The 22,565-nt window shown below is 31.1% G+C and overlaps 1 protein-coding gene across 1 annotated transcript; it reads left to right on the top strand.

The window, feature by feature from the left end:
• Positions 1 to 4,850: 4,850 nt before the first annotated feature.
• On the top strand, positions 4,851 to 9,012 carry LOC123720577 (bilin-binding protein). The gene is made up of 4 exons (XM_045677250.1): positions 4,851 to 5,010; positions 6,615 to 6,825; positions 8,187 to 8,288; positions 8,637 to 9,012. Exons 1-4 carry the CDS (start codon positions 4,903 to 4,905, stop codon positions 8,783 to 8,785), a joined length of 570 nt encoding a protein of 189 aa, XP_045533206.1. The 5' UTR covers positions 4,851 to 4,902; the 3' UTR covers positions 8,786 to 9,012.
• Positions 9,013 to 22,565: the final 13,553 nt, after the last annotated feature.

Here is a 22,565-nt window from a genome sequence, read left to right as displayed (position 1 = left end):
TAGAAAACGTTTAATTATTTGTCAATATGCAAGTTAAGCTATAAGTTAGTATAACATATAAGGTAATAAAAAGACATAAAATGTAATAGTTGCTCTCAAGCAACTATTTTGACGTGATTACGTCCATCTAGGACAACTCTCATTGCAATTTTAAATGAAATTGGTATTTTTTGTATAAACTTTATAAACTGAAGAGAAAGAAAGTTTCAGAATACTCTTATCTGAGCTAAAAATATATTTAATAACTTAATTGGCATGACACTATCAATAAGTGTTGACAATTATTCACAGTATAAATTTCGTATGACCTTGTCTTAGTAGATTGCATGAAATAAACTAGAAGTATAACAAAGGTTATCCAATTTTATGGAGTATGGGTTAAAATTGTTTTAAATTTCTATAAAATTTATTTGATTGCCAAACTACTTATTTAAATTTTAATAATATTATTTAGTTATTCCGAAAAAACCCGTTCACGTGTTGTTGACCATTATATTCATAAATAGTGTGTGGACTAATATGTATTAGACCTATAAATGAGAATTGGAATAATAAACAAACAATTATTGTAATCACATAATTATTTTCCGTTGAATAATACTTAATTAGCAACGGTATAAATAATTGATATGTGTTTTTATTCATAACAAGATAGTTGTTAGGGAAAATAATTTGTGCTCGTTATTTTAATATACTATAAATTCTCGTAAAACAATAATCTACACAATCTTATACTTAGGTAGTGTATTTTTAATATTTTTACGTAATGATGCTAAGTTTTTTTTACGAATGAATGAAAAATCCTTTGTCATAGTAAAAAAAACAAAAGGATAACAAAAATCAGATCAATTTTACTGTTTTTTTTACCTTTTAAAACATTTTCTGTATCTATATAAGGCTTATTATTAACAAAACCATTTTGTTATATCAACCACAGCTGTACATGAAATAATAACAGTGTATCAAAAACATAAATATAATGTTTTAATTTGATCTCTGTAGTACGCTTAAAACGCAGAAAGTCCTTAATGTCGATACCATGACAGCGCCATGCAGGCCCAGGCAGGAATATGGTCCCTCAAGAGGGGCTACTCCAACGGGAAACAAACCGATATTGTGCAAATCTCCGCCTTATATTTTCCGACTGATTAAGTATTTATATAATGTACTTAAGAATGTATCTAAAGCATCATTGGCCTTGAGATGTCGCTCAATATGGCTTTATACACCACTTATCAATCTGAATAAAAATGCAACAAATTAGCATCGCTATGCAGTTAATGTAGAATTAACAACATGGACATGCTTAATTGCTCATAAAAATTAATTACCAGCTTAATGGTAAGGAAGGTACTGGGTTCGAAGCCGGAGTATTCATGGTTTGGGAGAAATTATAAATTTCAGATTAAACTTAAAACCCTGTTTATATTGATTAATAGACCTGATTTTTGTATTTATTTTATCATTATATATCAAGTTTATTTTAAAGTATATGATAAGACATTTTTATTGGAAACAGTCAAACACTTTTGCGGCATGATTATCCAAACGTAAAAAATTATTGTTTCGCATCAAACCCAGTACCTTGGAATTACTGTAACTTAACTAAGTAGGCTTAAATGAGCATAAAAGTAATATGTAGACGAAGTCATATCAGCCTGTTTAAGAGACCTCTTTAAGTCCTAACCTTATACGTAAATGGCTTATTAGAATCACTTGACTATTAAACTTCAAATCTGTACTTGTAATAGATTTAAGCTTGCCGTTGCCGTACAAATGTAAATTATATAAAGTATAATGCCAATACAAATAAGGCAAAGTAAGTTCAACTGACTGAGGTCATTTTGGCATGCAAAAGTGGTCGTGAAAGCGTTAACAAAAATAGTATAAAATCTCAAATAATAAAACCAATAAATTTGCTTAATTTAAAGAAAAACTACTCAGACCACGCAATTATACTTTCCTTGAAAGTATGAAAGTAGAACAGACCCATATATTTTACTCATCAAAAAAGTGTGATGGGGTTGGGATGAAAGGGGTTTTCCCTTTGTCAGAATTTTTTTAATAAAATTTAAATTTTATATTATAATTATTAATTTATGATTAGAGATAATTTATTCAATTCTTTAAGTTCTTCAAAAACATGAATTCTAGGCAAGAGGCTTTCTATGTTTTGTAGCATTACGGTTCTTATCATTTATCTACTTAAGGTGAATGACCGATGTTACGAGACGCTAACCATATAAACCTGAAATAACCCGCAAACTTGATCCGAAGTAAGGAAACCGCAAGTTAAATAGTTTTCTCTCCACTTCACTGATTTACTTTATACATTAATTGTGTCTCAGTCGCTTTTCCCGACATGGGAAATTGAGGTTGCATAATTCGTATGAATCTTGATTATCTGAAGATATTATATGTACAAAGTCTGTTAACCTTGAAGTGTGTGGGTGCGTTCCAGGCCGAGGTTTGGTCAAACACTCTGTCGAAGCTGACATGTCTTAGAACCAAAAACAGTGTGTGTAGGCTGAACACTGCTGTGTGTAGGCTCATATATTGTAATGATTTAACATTTTTATTTACAATGAAATCTGTTTTGGGTCGATTATTAATACAAACTATTAAAATATTAATGTACCATCACTGCCTATAATTAATTTTGAGTTAATTTAGGGGAAATAACAAAAGGAAAGATTTATCTGATAAGTTTCAGTACATTTTATCTCATCTCAAATATTACTCACTCAGTCACTCTTATATAGTATATAAATGATTTTTTAAATAAAACCAGAGAATTTTAAATATTTATTTATTATATTAACTTAGAATTTAAAAAATAATTAAACTTTTATTGCAAACTAGACGATCATAATTATTTATGTACGTTATAGGGACACTTATTCTTTATTTATTTAAATATATTATGGACCACACAAAGAGAGCAAAAAGAAAACAAAGATACAAAAGTGGAGTAAAATAATTTAAACATAAAACATGGTATTTGGCTGTAATTGAGTTACAATATTCTTTGGCACATATATATGTATATATAGTTTGCCACATAGATATCTATCACCGTTAAAAAATATTATATAATTTAATGCACATTTAAGTAATAAATATGTAAAAGACACAAGATAAAGATAACTTAAATTAGTAGCTAGTAGCCTAGTACCGATGACCACAGAGAATGTGGTGGAATTAAAGAGTTAATATGTAGATACAAAGACAAAAACAATTCGTTATAAAAAATTGCAATTCCTTTTATTTCACTTTTGGCAAAGTTTAGTATATATTGAATATTTTTTTTTTGCATATTTATTCTTACATATATATATTTTGCGCATAATGTCTAATTATTACAATGAAATATATAGCCGGAAAATTTCTTTAGTACTAATCTATAAATCAATCTAAATTCTTTGAAATTAACTGGTGTTATTTCAAGGTGTATTTTCAATTCGTGCTTTCTCTTCAGCTTATAGAGATAGCTAGGTGCAAGTACAAAACCTGTTTGGATATTCTCTCGTTAAATCCTGATAAGCCGACCAGTATTAATCTTTGACTAAGTGGAAATTTGTAAAAAAAATTGAAAATTTATACCTTCATGTATTTTATGATTAAATTATATTTTACCGGCTGTGGTGGTTTGTTCGCGAGAGAAAAGTTATAATGATGAACGACTAGCTGTGATTAGCGTGATTCAAATGGTCCTGTAATAATTGGACTACTTAACACCATTACTTTTTAATTAGGTTCTGAAATCAGCTTCATACAAACAAGTTTCTTAACTTTAAAATATAACTTAAAATATTAATTTAACTTTTCGCCTCTTTTTAAAATATAAAAATTTAAAACTATTTTAGCTTTCTTGGCTCGTCTTTTATAAAAGAATTACCATTTAAAAAACACATTTTATATTGAACTTGCGCAAAATTATTTTTTTATTTACAACAGAAGTACTAACTTACCAGAGTGTTGTAAAAAACTAAGCTGTGTTATACGTTTACATGATTGGTGATCGTCACTTGAAAATTCTGCTTTATAATTCTAAACACATATATATATATATATGTTTTTCGCACTTGATATTTATACATTAAATGTAGAAGAATACTAATTAAACGATTAAATGAATATCAAAATTTATATTCCTGTACTCTAAATAAGAATATTTGGAATTAAGAAAAAAATATGGTAATGGATTTTTAAAATAACGCGTTTTTTTTGCAATCAATTATGTTGCAAAAAAAATGTTGACTATAAAACGTGTAGAATGTCACAGGATGTTGTTACTACAAAAAACAAAGTTTTTATTACTTCCATTAATCATATGCATTGATTCTCTGTATGGTACTTAGATAGTCCTGACAAGAATTCCTAAGTATATTTTTGCAAATAATGTAACAAATATATAAACATACACCAAAGAAGAAAAAAATGTTAACTGAACCATTTGATAAAATACGTTTTTTAATTTCATTAAGATCTATAGGAAAATACTATACTCTTAATTACCTGTTAACTAAAGATTACAGATATATTATATATCTTTTTAATATAAATATTTGCGAATTAAAAACTTATCCAAACACACAATGCAATCACAAATCCAAAAAAAATAATATTTAAAATGCGATACGTTCCACACGTGCGATGCTTGTTCTACGTCCAAACTAAAAATGAAACTGTAACTAGCAACGAGGCGAACAACATTCCTAAATTCTTTAGAAAAAATATCTAAGCTTATCTATGTCTAGAATTAACCGAAGAAGCTATAGGTTGAATATGTTTGTAGGCCCTGACCTCTGCCCGTCGAGAGTATAAAAGAGGATAGCGCTGTATCAACATCAATCAGTCAACCGCTGGCTCCCGTTCAAGAATCGCGCTATCCTTAACAAAATGCAGTACTTGATTGTTCTTGCTCTAGTAGCGGCCGCGTCCGCCAACGTGTACCACGACGGTGCCTGTCCCGAAGTCAAGCCAGTCGACAACTTCGACTGGTCAAACGTAAGCATTAAAAATTAATTTACTATTCCATTTTCAAATTGATTTAAATAATAAATTTAAATGTAGTCTTGTAGCTCAAAGTAGTTACTATTTCGCTAATGTAACTAAATTTATAAAATGAAAAAGTTCTAAGTGTAATTTAAAGTTCTTCGTAGCTTAGTGCCTACGAAGGTCGCTACGAAAAATCGTAGATAATATTCATAATCGTAATTATAGGGCTGCGCTTCGCATAGAGCTTTGTGTTTGAATTTTCATAGAATTTTAACATGTTTTGATAGCTTATTATTTTTTAAATAGAAACCAAGTAATATTTAATATTATTTGTTCAAATAACTCATTATAGTAAAATATAATGTTTATTTACCGTGAAACGTAATATAGTCATTTTCTTCTATTTCAATTACTAAAATATAAACAAAATCACGAATTACCTTTTATTATTAAAAATACAGCGAAAAGATAAATGATGGATTTTCTTAAAATATATAAAACTAGATTTCATAGTGTTCAAAAATACTACACATATAATATTGGGTATTTTTTTGTTGTAACTTTTTAATATACTTTTGTTTTAAGTCAATAACTATTATATTAAAAAAAAAACTTTTAGGTACTCAATACGATAAATTACTAAGCCAACAGTTATTAAATAAAATATTAGCATGAGTTAAAAAAAACAAAGTAAATAATGACTTAGCAGTATAATTTTAATAAATATTTAACAGTAATAAGTTATGCATAGTCGTACCGGGAGCGCACAAAATTTAGGTAGTAATCACTGGTATCTGAACTGGTGTTGGCAATATAAATTTTCATTTTATTCCTGTATTAGTATTTTAAAGTATCAATTCAGAATTAGCACGCATAAATTATATTTGAAGCTTACTTGACTAAATAAGTATGGAAACTTAAACGGATGCATTAATTAACTAGCTTAAATAAATCTTTAGCTAAAAAATGGCTTAATAATATTTGGCAAATAATGTGATTATAAGAATTATTAACAAATTAGCACTAATTATTTGATATCTCTTAATAACATACGCCCACAACTTAGTTTTCAAATAAATATTATTAACTTTACCAACTGTGGGTTGCAATATTGTTAATACCTCAGATTCTCTGTTTGGTGCTCTCTTAAGTCAATATTTAACTAATGGAGAATAAGACTCCTTAGCATTGGTTTCAATCAAATTATTAAACTACCTTAACTACAATTTTATAGATTAAATAAAGTATAAAAACTAATATGTAGAAATATATAAAATATGGACTTTTTATATACCTAAACTATATACTATAAGTTAACATTTTTGATATAGTCTAAAATAAAGAAGAATAATTTAATCAACTTCTTAAAAAGTAGTTAATTTATGAAGTAAATCACAGTTTATAGGCGCAGTAAAATTCTTAAATTATGGGTTTATGATATGATATTATAAATGAATAATATGTTTTTAATTTTATTTTGGCATGTTAATTTTGACATTGCTGATTGTGTAGTTACTCGCCTTAGTTTCATGGCAAATAAACTCTTTATTAACCTTATTTTTACTATCATTTAATATATGAGATAAAGATACTCAAGGATACTTTTATTACAGTACCACGGAAAATGGTGGGAAGTCGCCAAATACCCCAACTCAGTTGAGAAGTACGGAAAGTGCGGATGGGCTGAGTACACACCTGAAGGCAAGAGTGTCAAAGTTTCGAACTACCACGTAATCCACGGCAAGGAATACTTTATTGAAGGAACTGCCTACCCAGTTGGTGACTCCAAGATTGGAAAGATCTACCACAAGCTGACTTACGGAGGTATGTTTATATCATGACAAAATACATAAAGTATACAAGCTTTAAATTTTAATTTTTAAGCAGAACTATGTGCAGAATTTACACGAATGATTATACACTAAGAATTATGACTAAATACAATCCGTAAATTCAAGATAAAATACATACAGTATACAACTTTTAAGTAAAGGTTTTAATTTTTAAGCAGAACTATGTGCAGAATTTACACGAATGATTATACACTAAGAATTATGACTAAATACAATCCGTAAATTCAAGACATAATACATACAGTATACAACTTTTAAGTAAAGGTTTTAATTTTTAAGCAGAATAATGTGCAGAATTTACACGAATGATAGTACTACACTAAGAATTATGACTAAATACAATCCGTAAATTCAAGACATAATACATACAGTATACAACTTTTAGGTAAAGGTTTTAATTTTTAAGCAGAATAATGTGCAGAATTTACACGAATGATAGTACTACACTAGGAATTATGACTAAATACAATCCGTAAATTCAAGACATAATACATACAGTATACAACTTTTAAGTAAAGGTTTTAATTTTTAAGCAGAATAATGTGCAGAATTTACACGAATGATAGTACTACACTAAGAATTATGACTAAATACAATCCGTAAATTCAAGACATAATACATACAGTATACAACTTTTAAGTAAAGGTTTTAATTTTTAAGCAGAATAATGTGCAGAATTTACACGAATCATAGTACTACACTAAGAATTATGACTAAATACAATCCGTAAATTCAAGACATAATACATACAGTATACAACTTTTAAGTAAAGGTTTTAATTTTTAAGCAGAATAATGTGCAGAATTTACACGAATCATAGTACTACACTAAGAATTATGACTAAATACAATCCGTAAATTCAAGACATAATACATACAGTATACAACTTTTAGGTAAAGGTTTTAATTTTTAAGCAGAATAATGTGCAGAATTTACACGAATGATAGTACTACACTAAGAATTATGACTAAATACAATCCGTAAATTCAAGACATAATACATACAGTATACAACTTTTAAGTAAAGGTTTTAATTTTTAAGCAGAATAATGTGCAGAATTTACACGAATGATAGTATTATGAATGGACTAGACTAAGAATTAGACTAAATAAAATTCATAATAAATTATTATAATGTGAATTTACGGATTAACGTATTACATTATAATAAATTGTATCAAATGGCTATTTTACTCAAATAATTCTTAAAATATTTTTGTTTTTATTAAAACAAAAATATTGTCATCGCAAAAACATCAGATTGCTAAAACATTTATAGCGTTGCCTAATCTATATTAAATCTGAGATACAAATAAACTATTGATTTATTTAGGTGTCACCAAGGAGAACGTATTCAACGTACTCTCCACTGACAACAAGAACTACATCATCGGATACTACTGCAAATACGACGAGGACAAGAAGGGACACCAAGGTAAGATACCTAAATAAATTTCCCAACGTAGAAAAATATAACAATGAAGTGCAAATTCTCAAAAAATGACCATAAACAGTTACTGGGCACAAATATTCTGTTGTACTTAATATTACCAAAAGTCTCGATAGTAAATTGAGTCACATTACTATTTTGTTCTCAACACGGTAAACAACTTACAGGGGAAATGTTCAAAACGTTGACAGTAATTGAGCAATGTCAATTTTTTTTATTGCAACATCGTTTAGTAAATTCAAAACATATTGGCTATGTTCACACTCCCTGATAAGTAGTTTTAGTATTTGCACTTTTGTCAATGCATGATATTAACCAATATTTGCTTTGCAGACTTCGTGTGGGTGCTCTCTAGGTCCAAGGTCCTTACTGGTGAAGCCAAGACCGCTGTCGAGAACTACCTTATCGGCTCCCCAGTAGTCGACTCCCAGAAACTGGTATACAGTGACTTCTCCGAAGCCGCCTGCAAGGTCAACAATTAAACGTTAAATCTTAAAATAATAACAACATCTTCACCCATCACAATTAATTGAAACATTGATGCTATTTCAAAGGTATTACTTACTTAATCTTCTATGATGTTGTTATTCTGGATCGTAATGAAGTTGAAGATTAAGTGTGTAGTGTATACAGTGAAGATACTTAGAATAAGTTAGAAAATAATTACAAAACAGTTTCGCAATAAATGAGATTGGCTACTAAAACTTCATTCATTTGTTTTTAATCCTATCCCCAATTCTTCCGATATTTTCTGATCCACTATATATAATAAAGCTTAATTCTAATTCAAAGAGTACTAAAAATTTCGAGAAATATGGTTTTAAAAGTTTTACGAATATTTAGTTTAATATACTAAGGCTTAAATTTAAAAGTTAAATAATTTATAAACTTCTATGCATTACTTATAAAAGATTTTAAAAACTACATTAAAAATAAAAACAGTTATTTTGGGTAGATTGTGTCGTTAGTTGAGCAAAATATTGGATGCTTTCTGAGTCATTGACTGGCACATGTTCAAACTGAATTCTTTATGGTTTTAACTGGTTCTGTAATCGAAACCGCATATACGCATAATGTATCCTGCATGACCATATGGGATTTTATATGGTATTTATAAAAAGTGTTTTGATTTTCTATACGAGTGTACTAGTACGTGATGTAACAATGTTGATGAAATATTTGTATTAGCAGAGTTTAACAAAGTTGTAGGTAATATTTCTTTTGTATCGGGCATAATTTAAAATTGTAATTTAAATAAGATTTATTTCACATGTGTAATATCTGGAAGAAAAGAGAATTAGTTTTAACATGACAATATTATATGTTTTTTTAATACGAATATTATACATGAATATTTAAAAGCATTATCTAGTGCACTTTATAAATGCCCTTAGTATTATTCAAGGATAATGATATTCACGTCATAAAGTATCTGAGGTAACACTTGCGATTTTCGTCACTTATTAAAACTAATGATCCAAATTCAAAATTCGAACTCCGAATCGTGTTTGAGCGCTTCTGAAAAAAAATATAATGTATTCGAATATTATGCAATCATTTTTCGAAAATTAAAAGTTGCGGTGATAAACTCGAATTTATTAATGTCTTTGTTGAATTGAAATTTATAATGAATATGTTATATTTATATAATATACTAATAATATAATCCTGGTATTAAACAAGATTATATTATTAGTTTAGTCCCTGTAGGTATTGCTATGGACGTTTCATAGTATGGGCACAGGTTAGCACGAACATCAAGAATTTTAATTTGGATATTTGTATCGAGTTCTTAAAGAAATACGTTATATAATATTATTGGTACGTTCCTCTACTATTTGCCTACTTTCATACTATTAGTTTTGAAAGAAAACAATTTTTTAACCGGATTAAACCTATTTGTATTATTATAAACTTATAATTATTTTACAACATTTTAAATTTAAAATTTTCCCATGTTTCGTGTGCTTTACAGCTTGCGTCACGGTGAGCTTTAATCCGGTTAAAAATGTGTTATTTTCGTGTGTGTCCGGTTAAAAGCTATGTTTACCAAAGACAATACTATTAGTTTTATTAGACATAGCGGCATTTTTTTTTATAGAACAGGGAACAAACGGGCAGGAGGCTCCTGATCTTAAGTGATATGATTTTTCGGAAATATTTCAGAGGGCAGCTGGTTCCAGATAGAGGTGGTGCGCGGTAAAAATACCTTAAAAACGCTTATTTGAGGAGCGACTGACGTCGAAGTGTTATAGATGGAATTTCGTATTTAGCCTCGACATCCGATCTAATCAGCTATAGCTACAACTTCTCTGAACACGGAGAGTGTTACAGTGGAACACGGATAGTAAATACGGTAGAAATGCAAAGTGACCCCAAATCTCTACCCAACGGCAAGGGATTAAAGCCGCTCGGAGAGGGATTGGTCGTCGATGATATGAACAGCTCTTCGTTGACGGTCAAGAGAAAGGAGCTGGTACTGGGGATCTCCCGCTCAGATTTTCGCTTTTATACCATACAATGTCAAAAAAAAATATTATAAAACACAATTGTCTTCATAGAGTAAGTGAAACTAATTTGACAATCCTCGACTATTTCTATCAACAGCCATAATTTTTACCTATAATTATTTTTATCCCTTACTCGATTTAATATCCATTTAGCAAGTTTTTCTAAAATTAACTTAGCTTTATCATACTTTAATTTTGTCACAAAAAGTAAACGACTAAAAAGATTATCGAATTTGCTTGACAGTTCATTTTGTCCGTTCTTCGCCCTTGATATGGCATTACTCAAACTACTAGTAAATATGGAGTCCTTTTATTAATTTTGACGTTCATTATTGTACTATTTTATTAAACATTTAAATATATTGACTCTATATATTCGATGTAGACGTAGTTCAAATTATTATCCAGTATATATATGTAAAATTCGCGACAAAATCATTTGAGTTATGTATTCAAATAATGCATTAGAGATAATATAAATAAAATGTATACAATTTATTGGCCAGATTGAATTTCATTTATTTAATTCCAAAGCACGTTTGACTCACACGCTACCTATAAAAGTATATGCGCGAATCCACTTAAAAATAATGTATTAAAAGATTAATTGCTAGCTGTGATATTTATCTGCCTAGGTTCCTGATATCCAGCGAGTGCTTACTTGGGCGGATAAAGCTTTTAAAAATAAATATATTATTAAAAAGAAAACATATATCTTTCATTAGACTATATAGAAAATTTATTGTTCAATGCATTTTTAAATGAGTCTTTTAAAATCGCTACTTTGTTGTTGTTATATCGAACATTTAAATATATGACTAGACTAGACTATGGCAGTGGGATTAAAAAACTCAAAGTCATCGGCCTTCAAGATTTTGTGAGATAAAAAGCTCACGGAACCGTTGACACAAGTCTACACATGTTATGTCCCCATTGCCTGAATATTTACATATATTTGGGGGATAACTATCCGAGATACCGAATCAATGCGACCTGGAACAGGCGGTGTTTATTTATTCACGTAATTGCACAATAATAAGTAATAATATTAATAAAAAGTAAAAAAAACATAATGTAAATGCCAGTCTTATCGCTACTAAGTGACATCTAGTAATGTGACTTAATGTAAACAGGAAGCTCTGAGAAAAACCCTCAGCTCGCTCATAGCTTGCAATGTACGGTGTTTAAAGATGCTAGCAGAAAGCTTGTTATATTAAACAAAATTATATATGTGTCTTCTTTAAAGGTCACATTTTTTATCGTAAACATTTACCCATTTTATCGCAATGCAATAATAGATATAAAGTTGAACCCGACCTACACCAAGTAAAGAGTCGTCTGTTTCTAGTCCGATAAAAAATAGACAGTTCGGCATCTGTTGAGGTTTGTCTTAAGTCTTATCGACTTCGATGGGTGATATGGCTTGAATATTGTTTAATATGTATAAACAAAAAATAACTGACAAAGTTGTAGCAAAATATAATTAGTCTGGCCATAAATTCTGTTACATAAAAAGTTTTCTTTTTTTTTCAACTTTTTAGTTATTTTGAATTTGGAACACTTATATAATTTAAAAAAACTTCTTTTGATTTTGCGCCATTTCACATATTATTTCGTGTTCATTATCAAATTACAATATGGATTGGGCTGTTAAAGAAAATAGGATTGCAGTGATCGCCTTGCACAAATTCTGTATGGAGCCGTCGTGTATATTCCATGCACTTCAAAAGGGGCTGTTGAAGTATTACGTAAGCACTATAGGTTTTCTTTGATTTTCTTATTTGGTGATCATCCTGCATCATCGATGGTTTGGTGGGGCGTCATAAAACTACATTTTTATGAAAAAGGAGTATAAACTTCAGCCAAAGTGTATCAAGGTAAAGTTTTGGATCATGGTGACCTCTCAGACATAGATTTTTTTTTAAATATACCGTGGAATTTTCAGCAGGATTCTGCACCTGGTGACAATCCTTTTGACTTCTAATTAGTAGCAAGCAGTGGTGAAATAGCCCTTGGAAACAGTGCGTTGATCCACAGATTCGTGGCCAAACAGATTGAAGGCCTGTATAAAAGCGACAGGTGGCCATTTCGAAAATAATTTTTTTCTTTTCTTTAATAAATATGTAGGGATACATTTTTACCACTAATATAATAATATTGATATATTTTCAAGGTTGTATGGCAAAACTTCTCTTAATAATTGTATATTGAGTAAGTCTTATACTAACAACATAAATTATAGTATTACTTAAAATATTACCAATAATGTATCATCGCCAAAATCTGGTCTTGACATCAAATTATCGTATGTATTAAAATCATTTTTATAATTATTAATTAGTTGAACCGGAATATCTTGTTTTGTGATATTGATTTCTAAAGAGAATATTATTATAACCGTAATAATATTAAAATGATCTAATTGCATGTTGCAGAAGTGTGAAAATTTAAGATTTTGGTATTTGGATACCAAATCGTTAAGTTATATAATAAAAAAAATATCCAAAAGATTAAAAAACGACTGGTATAGACTATATACTTAGTTTTATTTTTTGTTATAGTAGATTATAGGATCATTAGTATACAACTGAAACGCAAGATTGCCGAGTGATGAAACAAACACAATTTAAAATACACTTTTTACTTGTTTATCTTAAACACTCAATTCTCTATTATCTGCTTTACTTTGTTTTTCAACAGATAAAAAAATTTAAACAAAATCGCGTTTATGATAACAAGTTGATTATAAGATTTTTTTCTAGTGTATCTAATAAGGCTCGGTATAGTGATGTTGTTCTACACTATATGACATACCCTTATCGCACAACTTCACAGATTAAAACCGTCTACATAAGCACTAGGTTGTCACTGCTTTGCGCTATAGAAATGACATAAAACGTTTTTTATTATAGTCTGTGAGTGGATTAATTTTATGACGTAATTAATTAAAAATTATTTAAACTTATTGCAGTTTACATTTATTTTCACTCGTCTTTACAGTTGTCTAATGTAGGGTTTAGTAAGTTTATTTATAGAACTTGACGTCTGTCTTATCTTAAGCGGGACTTGTAAGTCTTTCTCGGATGGATCCAGGCATTGCCAGGCTCGGAAGTGCAATCAAAAATTATTTATTTAAGCATACAATGTCGTTCTAATGAATATATTTTTAAATATCGATCACAAATTTATCCAACAATTTTTTACATGGAGTACAAAAATTTAAACAAAAAAATCTAACCGTTAACAACGATACATGCACTGACATTGAGTTTTTGTATGTTTACAATTACAATACATAGTGCCATGTTTGAACGTTCTACGATAACTAGTACGCGTCTCACATAATAAAATCGTGAATAAATATACTAAACGAATTCTTAGTTTTTATCAAAAGACTTGTTTTCTAGTACAATTTAATTGAAATTCCACGCACTAATTATACAATACACATGACTGGTGTTGAGTTGTTCGTGTAAAAGGAGACCATTTAAAAACTTTTAATAGAAGTGTAAAATATTATCTAACGAAAAGAATGAACTTGATAAGGCACTTAAATTGTTTTTAAATTTAATATGGTCTTTTTTTAAATTGTGTTTGATAGCAAGTGTGCGACTCTCTGAAGTCATAGGTTTGAATCCCGGTTGTGCACCAATGGATTTTCTGTCTAGGTGCGCATATAACACGCGCTCGCAAGGAAATTATGGTGAGGACTGGCATGCCCAAGGGCACCCACACGGCCCACGCTCGGAGACGGTTTTAACACGGCCTAATTTTTTGCCGACGCCAGGTAGAAACCATCTGAGCTTGCACACAGGATGGATTGTACACGACCCGGTTTCATGGAGGTGGCGCCTCCACCGCTCCGTGCCCGTGGTGAACCGGCGCTAGCTCCGTTGTGTGATTGGCGTCATGATGTCCCATACAAGACTGACGGCCGTAGGTAGGCATGAGACCTTAGTCCCGAGAAGTCAACATTGTAACTCAAACACAGACTAATCTCCTACTTACCTACTAGAAAAATCTAATTATTAACCGATACAAAAAATTGAGGCGGAAGCCTTTTTAAAAACACAGGTCATGACCAATATTCCTAATTGAAATAAAATTTTATATTATCGCATAGACTGCAATACGATACAATGTCACTCACAAATTGTTATCAGATGCGTGGAAAGTGTCAACCGGTGTATTGTCGATAAGAACGGTGGTTTAGCCTCAGTGCAGCATATTTTCTATAGTACATATATGTATTCATAATTACATCAATTTACAGCTATCCGTCTTTTTCTGTCTTCGAAAGCTAAGGCGTAACTTCTTGGGAATGGGAGGAGTCTAGCTGGATCAGGTTAGACTCGTTTAGCTTAGGAAATCGAACAGGAATTTTAACGATCAGCATATTAACTATAAGCTCTAAATACTAGAATCCAAGTCAAGATCGAATTCTGTAAAGAGTCTGTATTTCGTATGTTCCATTGGTTATTTATGTATTCCAAATAGACTTTTCGTATTTCCCAAATTCTTAGAAAAATTAACTTAGTACCATAGGGTTATATAGCTGGCGAGGCAATCATTTTATTAAATGTGATAGTAACTATTTCACATGACTGAACTGAACTGAACTGTGAACTGATTAGAACCAGTCCTAAATTTTAACGGACATGAAGAGGCGGGGAATATTTCACATATTTGATGTTGTATTTAAGTTCATAGTGTGATGTGACGTACATTTTGCTATAATAAAGTTATAATTTTTGCCAACAAAAAAAATACAATATTTCCAACACACATAGTGTTACCATAGACAAATAGTTTACCAATTCTTAAAAGGGCGGCAACGTAGTCGCGAGCCCTTTGGTATTGAGAGTGTCCATGGGCGGCGGCATCACTTAACATCAGATGAACCTCCTGCCCATTTGCACCCTGTTTTATAAAAAAGGCAAGTTTGATAAGTGCTTATAATTAATAATATCGAATTTTTAATCCAAAGATCACCTCGTTGTAATCTGTGTCTACAATCAGAAACATTTATAATTTCGACAGAAATTGAACCCGAGACGTTCGTGTTGTTTAACAACTAAGTTACGGAGCGTCATATAAATATAATCATATTTAAACAAAATACAATTAATTAATACTCAATAGCGACTTTTTTAAGAAAGTTTAAAAATTTCAGTTAACAAAAATACATGACTAAAACTTTGGTTTATTTTTAGAAAGTTATTAACTTTACACCAAAATAGACTTTAACCATTAAACAATTTAAACTCGGTAGTTAAAAATAGAAGAATCGTCCACGACCAGACTTTCCGAGCGGATTGATCCCTTGGCGTTGCGTAGATGTTTCATCTCTCTGCATCCTCTACAGCATTTACCATGGTGAATAATCAGAGGAGTTGTTCGGACTTGTCACTGAGTTTCATCATCGGACATCAATGCAGAATACAAAATACCACCCATATCACCTCGACGTTCATCATCCACAACGCAGCGTTTGTAGAGGATTTGAAGCGCACCACCAGTATGTTGAACCAGCTGCCCACTATAGTATTTCCGAACCAATTCGACTTAGGGTCCTTCAACAAAAGCTGCCTCATTGTTAAAAGTCGGCAACGTACTTGCGAGCCTTCTGGCAATGTGAGTGACCACGAGCAGCGGTAACACTTAACATAAGGTCAGGCTCCTGTTACATAAAAAAATCTAAACAATGTATGTATATAAAATCATTGTAAATTTACGCTATATGGTAATTTTAAGCAAAGTCCTTTGAACTATAATTGTGATATTAATATTTTATTTTATTCAGTTTTACTTAAAAAGCTTCAGTTAAGCCCTCGTATTAGTCCATAGCTTATGTGCGAACTCCTAAACAGGTTAGGCCATGTGGCCAGAACCCGTTTGGACTTTGCATAAAATAAATTCAACCATTAATTCAGCAGAATTTGATTTATATTTTTACTGATTAATCCGAGTAACTAATATTTGCATAAATAAATAAGTTTTTGCATGTTGTTATTTTCTGTTATAAATGTTACTGTTTGTAATGCAAGTTGAAAACGTATGTGTTTTTAGTAAATACTGGATCATAGATAAATAGATAAATGCAATTTTTGTGTAACTGTTTTTGAAGTCGCTTACACACAATTGTTTTTTTAATTATACCTTATACTGTGATGTTATTGAGTAATAAAGATATAAAAATATTCATGTCCTGTCACAGAACAGGTGCAGATATATATTTATTATGTTATCAGTTATTTTTATAAAATAAAAAAGCAATTGTCATTGATTTATTGAGAATAAACATGTGTTGTCGCATTGAATTAAACATACAAAACAAGACCTTATAGGTTTTATCGTTATAAAAATTCTAGTCTAAGGTTTAATAAAAAAAACACGCGCTCAGACAATGTTAGAATAGCTGTCATTATTACACATCGAATACATAAACATTATGTAAATGTTTGTATAAAATTTCTGTGCTACAATGACGGCAGTATGATATACAATATAGCTGCAAATGAATACAACAATAATTAGCGTTTTGAACACATGACGACGAAGCATAAGGCAAGAATTTAAAAAAAAAACTAGTACCTGTTTTGATCGTTGTTTTTATGCACAATGTGTGTTGCTGACGAAGATTTTGTGACAGATTGAATCCTATTATATTATATAATGTCTAGTTTTCGTTTATCAATAGATAGTTAAGTTCGTCATTATAATTAAAGAGTTCGCGGAAAATATTAATAAATTACTTCAAGCATAAAAGTTTGATAAACCTAGTAACACAATTGATATAAACTAATCTCCACAAATAGATTATAATAAATTATAATGATTGTGATTAAAAATAATAATCGTCCATTAATAAAAAAAATATACATTGTTACCTGTTATGGTCGCGTGTTTGTTATTCGGTGCGAATAGGAACCTATATGAAGGTACACTTTGCGTGTATACTTTTGATACATTTCTAGTATACTAGATTGGCCATAAATTGAATATAGCCAATATAACATTTCTTGTAACAGTGAACAACACGTGTGGTCGTATTAACTTTAAATTTTCAGCCCTACAAACTCGTCAAACAAAAAGGAAGCACTGGGACATGCGACACAAAAAGGCTAATGGGCGTGCGATGGAAATCAATTCCAGGCACTTAAAGACCGGATTTTCTGTTGTAAAAACTGCATTGTTGGAATTTGTCAGGTGTCGATTATAGTGCCACGGGAAGGCGAATACTAGTCGCATGTTTGTACTGAAGCAGTAGGAAGAACTTTTCAAACATCTCTATGACATAGTAATCATAAAACGTAAATTTGAATAAACGATTCAATATTAATGTAACTTTAGTAATTGTACGATTATCTACTTTTTAATCGTAATAGCTAGTTTGAAATCAATTTGAAGGACCTTTAATGCGGCCGGTACTTTCATCCGACTGTATAGGAAAGAGCTCGCGATTGGTAAGTTCCGATATGAAAACGTCCCAGAAACTGAGGTTTACAAATATCATTTGCTGCTGTCAATCAGATCTGTGTAATTTATTACACTAATTCGTTTCTATATACTATTTAACTATTAGCTAAACAACAATTCTTGTCATTGTGGAACTTATTGCTTTTATTATAATTTTAAAGCCTCGCGAGTCTGTGTATGTGTAGTATGTAATCAACAAGTATGTGTGGGAGGCGGTTACAGTTAACGCTAAATGAAACTAAAGCCGGTTTATCTACCCTTGTATGAAAAATTAACATTTTTTATTATTCTTTCTCAAATTATTTGCTTTTGGCTTTTGATGTTTATTTCTCGTTAAGAATACAATCTACTTATTGTATTAGGTTTGATTATTATATTAGGTCACATATGAAATTGTCGTAATGTCGTACTACAATTGAAATTGAAGCTGTTGAACTACGTACGTCGTATGTTCAACAGCTGCAATTGAAATGTCTAAGACATCCACCGTATTGGATCCACCTTGCTCCAACACATTACCATTTGTTTCGAAATTTCATATTCTTTATTATATATGTTGAAGCGATGGTGTAAGTGTCAGCTGCCATTGTCCCGATATATATATCACCATAAGTGTATTGTTGCACTTTAATGTATTGTAAGGTTAGCTTAACGTTATTGTAGGTTGAAGGTCAAAGTCCGGGCGGTCGAATCGAGTCGAGCTAGGGCTCGCTGCCAAGATTACAAAAAGGTACTCCAAAACAATGTACATGCCACTGGCAGAACTTCGTGAAGTGTTGTTTGTTGTTGTTGATACGATTACAAAGATTACATTTTTTAAAATAATTATTGCAAAAACTGATGCACATATATATATCATTTGTGAAAAGTACAAAATATATGGCAGCTGATATCAGCGCCATCGCTTCTACGTATACAATCAACTAAATACTGAATCGATATAATTGCACTCTATTAACTAAAGTTATTATTGTCTATTTCTATCAAATTGTGTTTATGCCGTATTCGAAAGATACAAATAAAATTATTTTGAAGTGAAACTATGGGCGTTGGAAAAAAAACTTACCGTCACATTTTTCGGTTACGCGTCCCTTTTTTCCGTTACGCGCCATCTTTTTCTTGTCCCTACCACGGTTGATTCGAAGAGATTCGAATAACAAAAATATATAATAACGATAACTATGATAGTAATAATTCTATTACAATTAATGAAATTCTGTAATAATCTTAGTAGTAACAAAAACCTTTTGTTAAACTTTATCTAATTTAACTTTACTTAACCAATTTGTGTAAAGTTGCATATAGTAGATAATTTTTCGGAAAATAGGGTCATAAAGAAGTTTCACTTCTTACACTAGTACACGCACACATTTATTATTTATGAATGGGACATGAAGACTTATAAAATTTACATTACTTAAATAAAAATTTCGCATAGATTTTAAAAGAAATAAACACTTGATAGTGTTTATCGTTAAAACTAAACAGATTTCAGTGAAACGTTGTAATGAATCTTGCCGGTGCTACTCAGTGCATTAATAAACGCAATAACTTATTACTTCATAACCGTTGAATAGTTTTTGCGTGATGCGGACCAATTGACTAACTCCTTTGTTTTTGCTTGTTTTGTTACATAGATCACTCATACACTTATATCTTCTATATACTTACAAACAAGTTTTAAGTGTGTGTGTGTAATGAATTCAAAACAAAAGTAACTTATGTTTATTCAATTAATTGCTAGCGAAAGTCGTCATATAATTTATATAAGAATCTTTATATAGTCTGGGTCAAAGATAAGTGATAACAGACGAAATGTATTGTTTATTAATTACGAAATATTATAATTTGATATATTGTCAAACTTATTTCAGTGCGAATATAAACTTTATGACTTTGTTATACAGTCTTAATTTGATTTTTCGTAATTTGTACTAGAAATAATTTAAGTTTGTTGCCTTACGATCTTTGTACATTGCAATCAATACATTATGCAAATTTTCTTTGACCTAAGATCTCAATTTTGCATTCATATATACAAATTGTCAATTTAAAAGTCCGTTACATTTAATTATGGAATATATTGACTGAAATATTATAAAGATATATTTGGTGGAGGTCTTCTGCCAAATTGTATATACTTTTTACTTGTATGTAAAATATATGTCCAAAGTCTTATTATATAGTAGCACTTACAAAACTTGAGAAACTTTAAGTTTATAGTTTAGTCAATTAAATTGAACGGAGACATAAATATGATTTCAACAATAAGTGCGGTATGTACGCGGCGAGATGATACTCTCTCTTACTTTCAACAGAAACGAAAGAAAACAAAATATGTCTTAAACTGTTGGTATGTTGCATTGGAAAAGTATATATGAACAGATTGTGTATGTGTGTTAATGTGTTTATGACGTATTAATTAATAATAACACTTAATATTTAACACACAAATAATAATAAATAACCATGATGTTTATAGTTCGGCTCGATTAAAGAACTTAAAATTGAGCCGTTTATTCATTTCCACCTGTACTACGGCCGCGCCAGACGTGAGACGTGGCTAGCGTTTCCACACAAGAAGCATTCCATACCAAAGCCCGTCCCATCCTCCAAGAAATCAAAGACATCCCACCCGACGGCTTACTATCGTGTCCAATGATGTTTGTTGGCTTCCAACTGTTTGGAATATTGACGGAGGCAAGAAATGATGTTGTATGACGCGATGTGGCGAGCAAATCGGCCAGCACTCTTTTGGCAATGGCCATTGTATGTGGCTACTTACTTAAATTTGTCATTGACTTCCCTATAACCCACTGCCACGCAGTTCGTGTGTTCGAATATCGGCACACACTTGTTGGTAAAGGCAATCGACGTAATAAAAAATAATAATTTGAAGCCATATTGTTACAACCGCGGATATCAAAAATTAAGTTCAAGGCCGTTCTGTTAGTATAAATGAAAAAAGATCCAAAACTACTGTAAGGATTTGTATTGTTTATATATAAATAATGTTATTCCTGGGGAAGGCCGTCCCAAACAAACCTGGCGTCGAACAGTTGCAGATGAGGTAAAGAGAGCCGGAAAGACTTGGAGCGAAGTGAAACACGAGGCTCAAGACCGAACGCGATGGAAACTCACCGTGGACGCCCTCTGCCCCATTTAGAGGTTATAGGACGTTAAGTCAAGTCAAGTGGGGAAGGTTTAGGTGTCATTATGATTAGAATGCCTGGCGAACCCCGAGGGCCCATCTTAAGGGCGTGTGAAGGGCTGAGGTGTTTTTAGTGGGTCGGGTCTTGCTACCCCTCTGAATAGCAGAGGGATTTGAGTGTAGACCCAGCCCCACAGTCCCCGCGTCAAGCTCGATATCCTTGGCGCGGGCCTGCGCAAGCTCATTTTCACCTCATAAAAAAAAAGGTGTCATTATGGTTTTATATAAATTGACCGAAATATATCGATTATCGTTGAAGAGGCCGCAAAACAACGGACGAAGCTGCGGTTTGAAGCTAATTTATATTAAATAAATAAAGAAGATCTAGATAAATATTGTATTCATAAGAACCTTTTACTTCAACTCAGACTGGACCAAAAACTAAAAATAAAAATCAAAATACCAAGGTTAGCTATAAATACATTTTGATTTCCGCGTTGTTAACTGACGTCTATAACTTTATGTTCTTAATGGTTATAAGAATAAGTAAAACTCGCAATTACTGAAATTAAAATATAATTAAACCCTAAATTAAATATGAGTAACTAAATTTAATAAAAAATATTCAAACCGAAATTACAGTTACATATTCTTTTACTACCAGACTACTGACACTGTCAGAAGGCTTCCAAATGCTCTTTTCTTGAAGAACTATCATTCAAACATTCATAAACTATTATTTAATATAATAGCTGGTGTTTTCCTTTCTCAGCGAATAATAATGATTTCTGCCAGCGTTAAAGGTACACAGGCCACAGGGACAAAACTTTTTACATTTGTTTTTATTAATTTTTGATTATTTTTCTTATTACTATGTAGGTTAAGAGTGGAGCAGTGTTGGCCTAGTGGCTTCAGCGTGCGACTCTCATCCCTGAGGTCGTAGGTTCGATCCCCGGCTGTGCACCAATGGATTTTCTTTCTATGTGCGCATTTAACATTAGCTCGAACGGTGAAGGAAAACATCGCGAGGAAACCGGCTTGCCTTAGACCCAAAAAGTCGACGGCGTGTGTCAGGCACAGAAGGCTGATCACCTACTTGCCTATTCAATTCACAAACGATCA

This window comes from Pieris brassicae, chromosome 2 (assembly GCF_905147105.1).
Source record: "Pieris brassicae chromosome 2, ilPieBrab1.1, whole genome shotgun sequence".
NCBI classification, from domain to species: domain Eukaryota; kingdom Metazoa; phylum Arthropoda; class Insecta; order Lepidoptera; family Pieridae; genus Pieris; species Pieris brassicae.
This window is presented reverse-complemented; position numbering and strand designations above follow the sequence as displayed.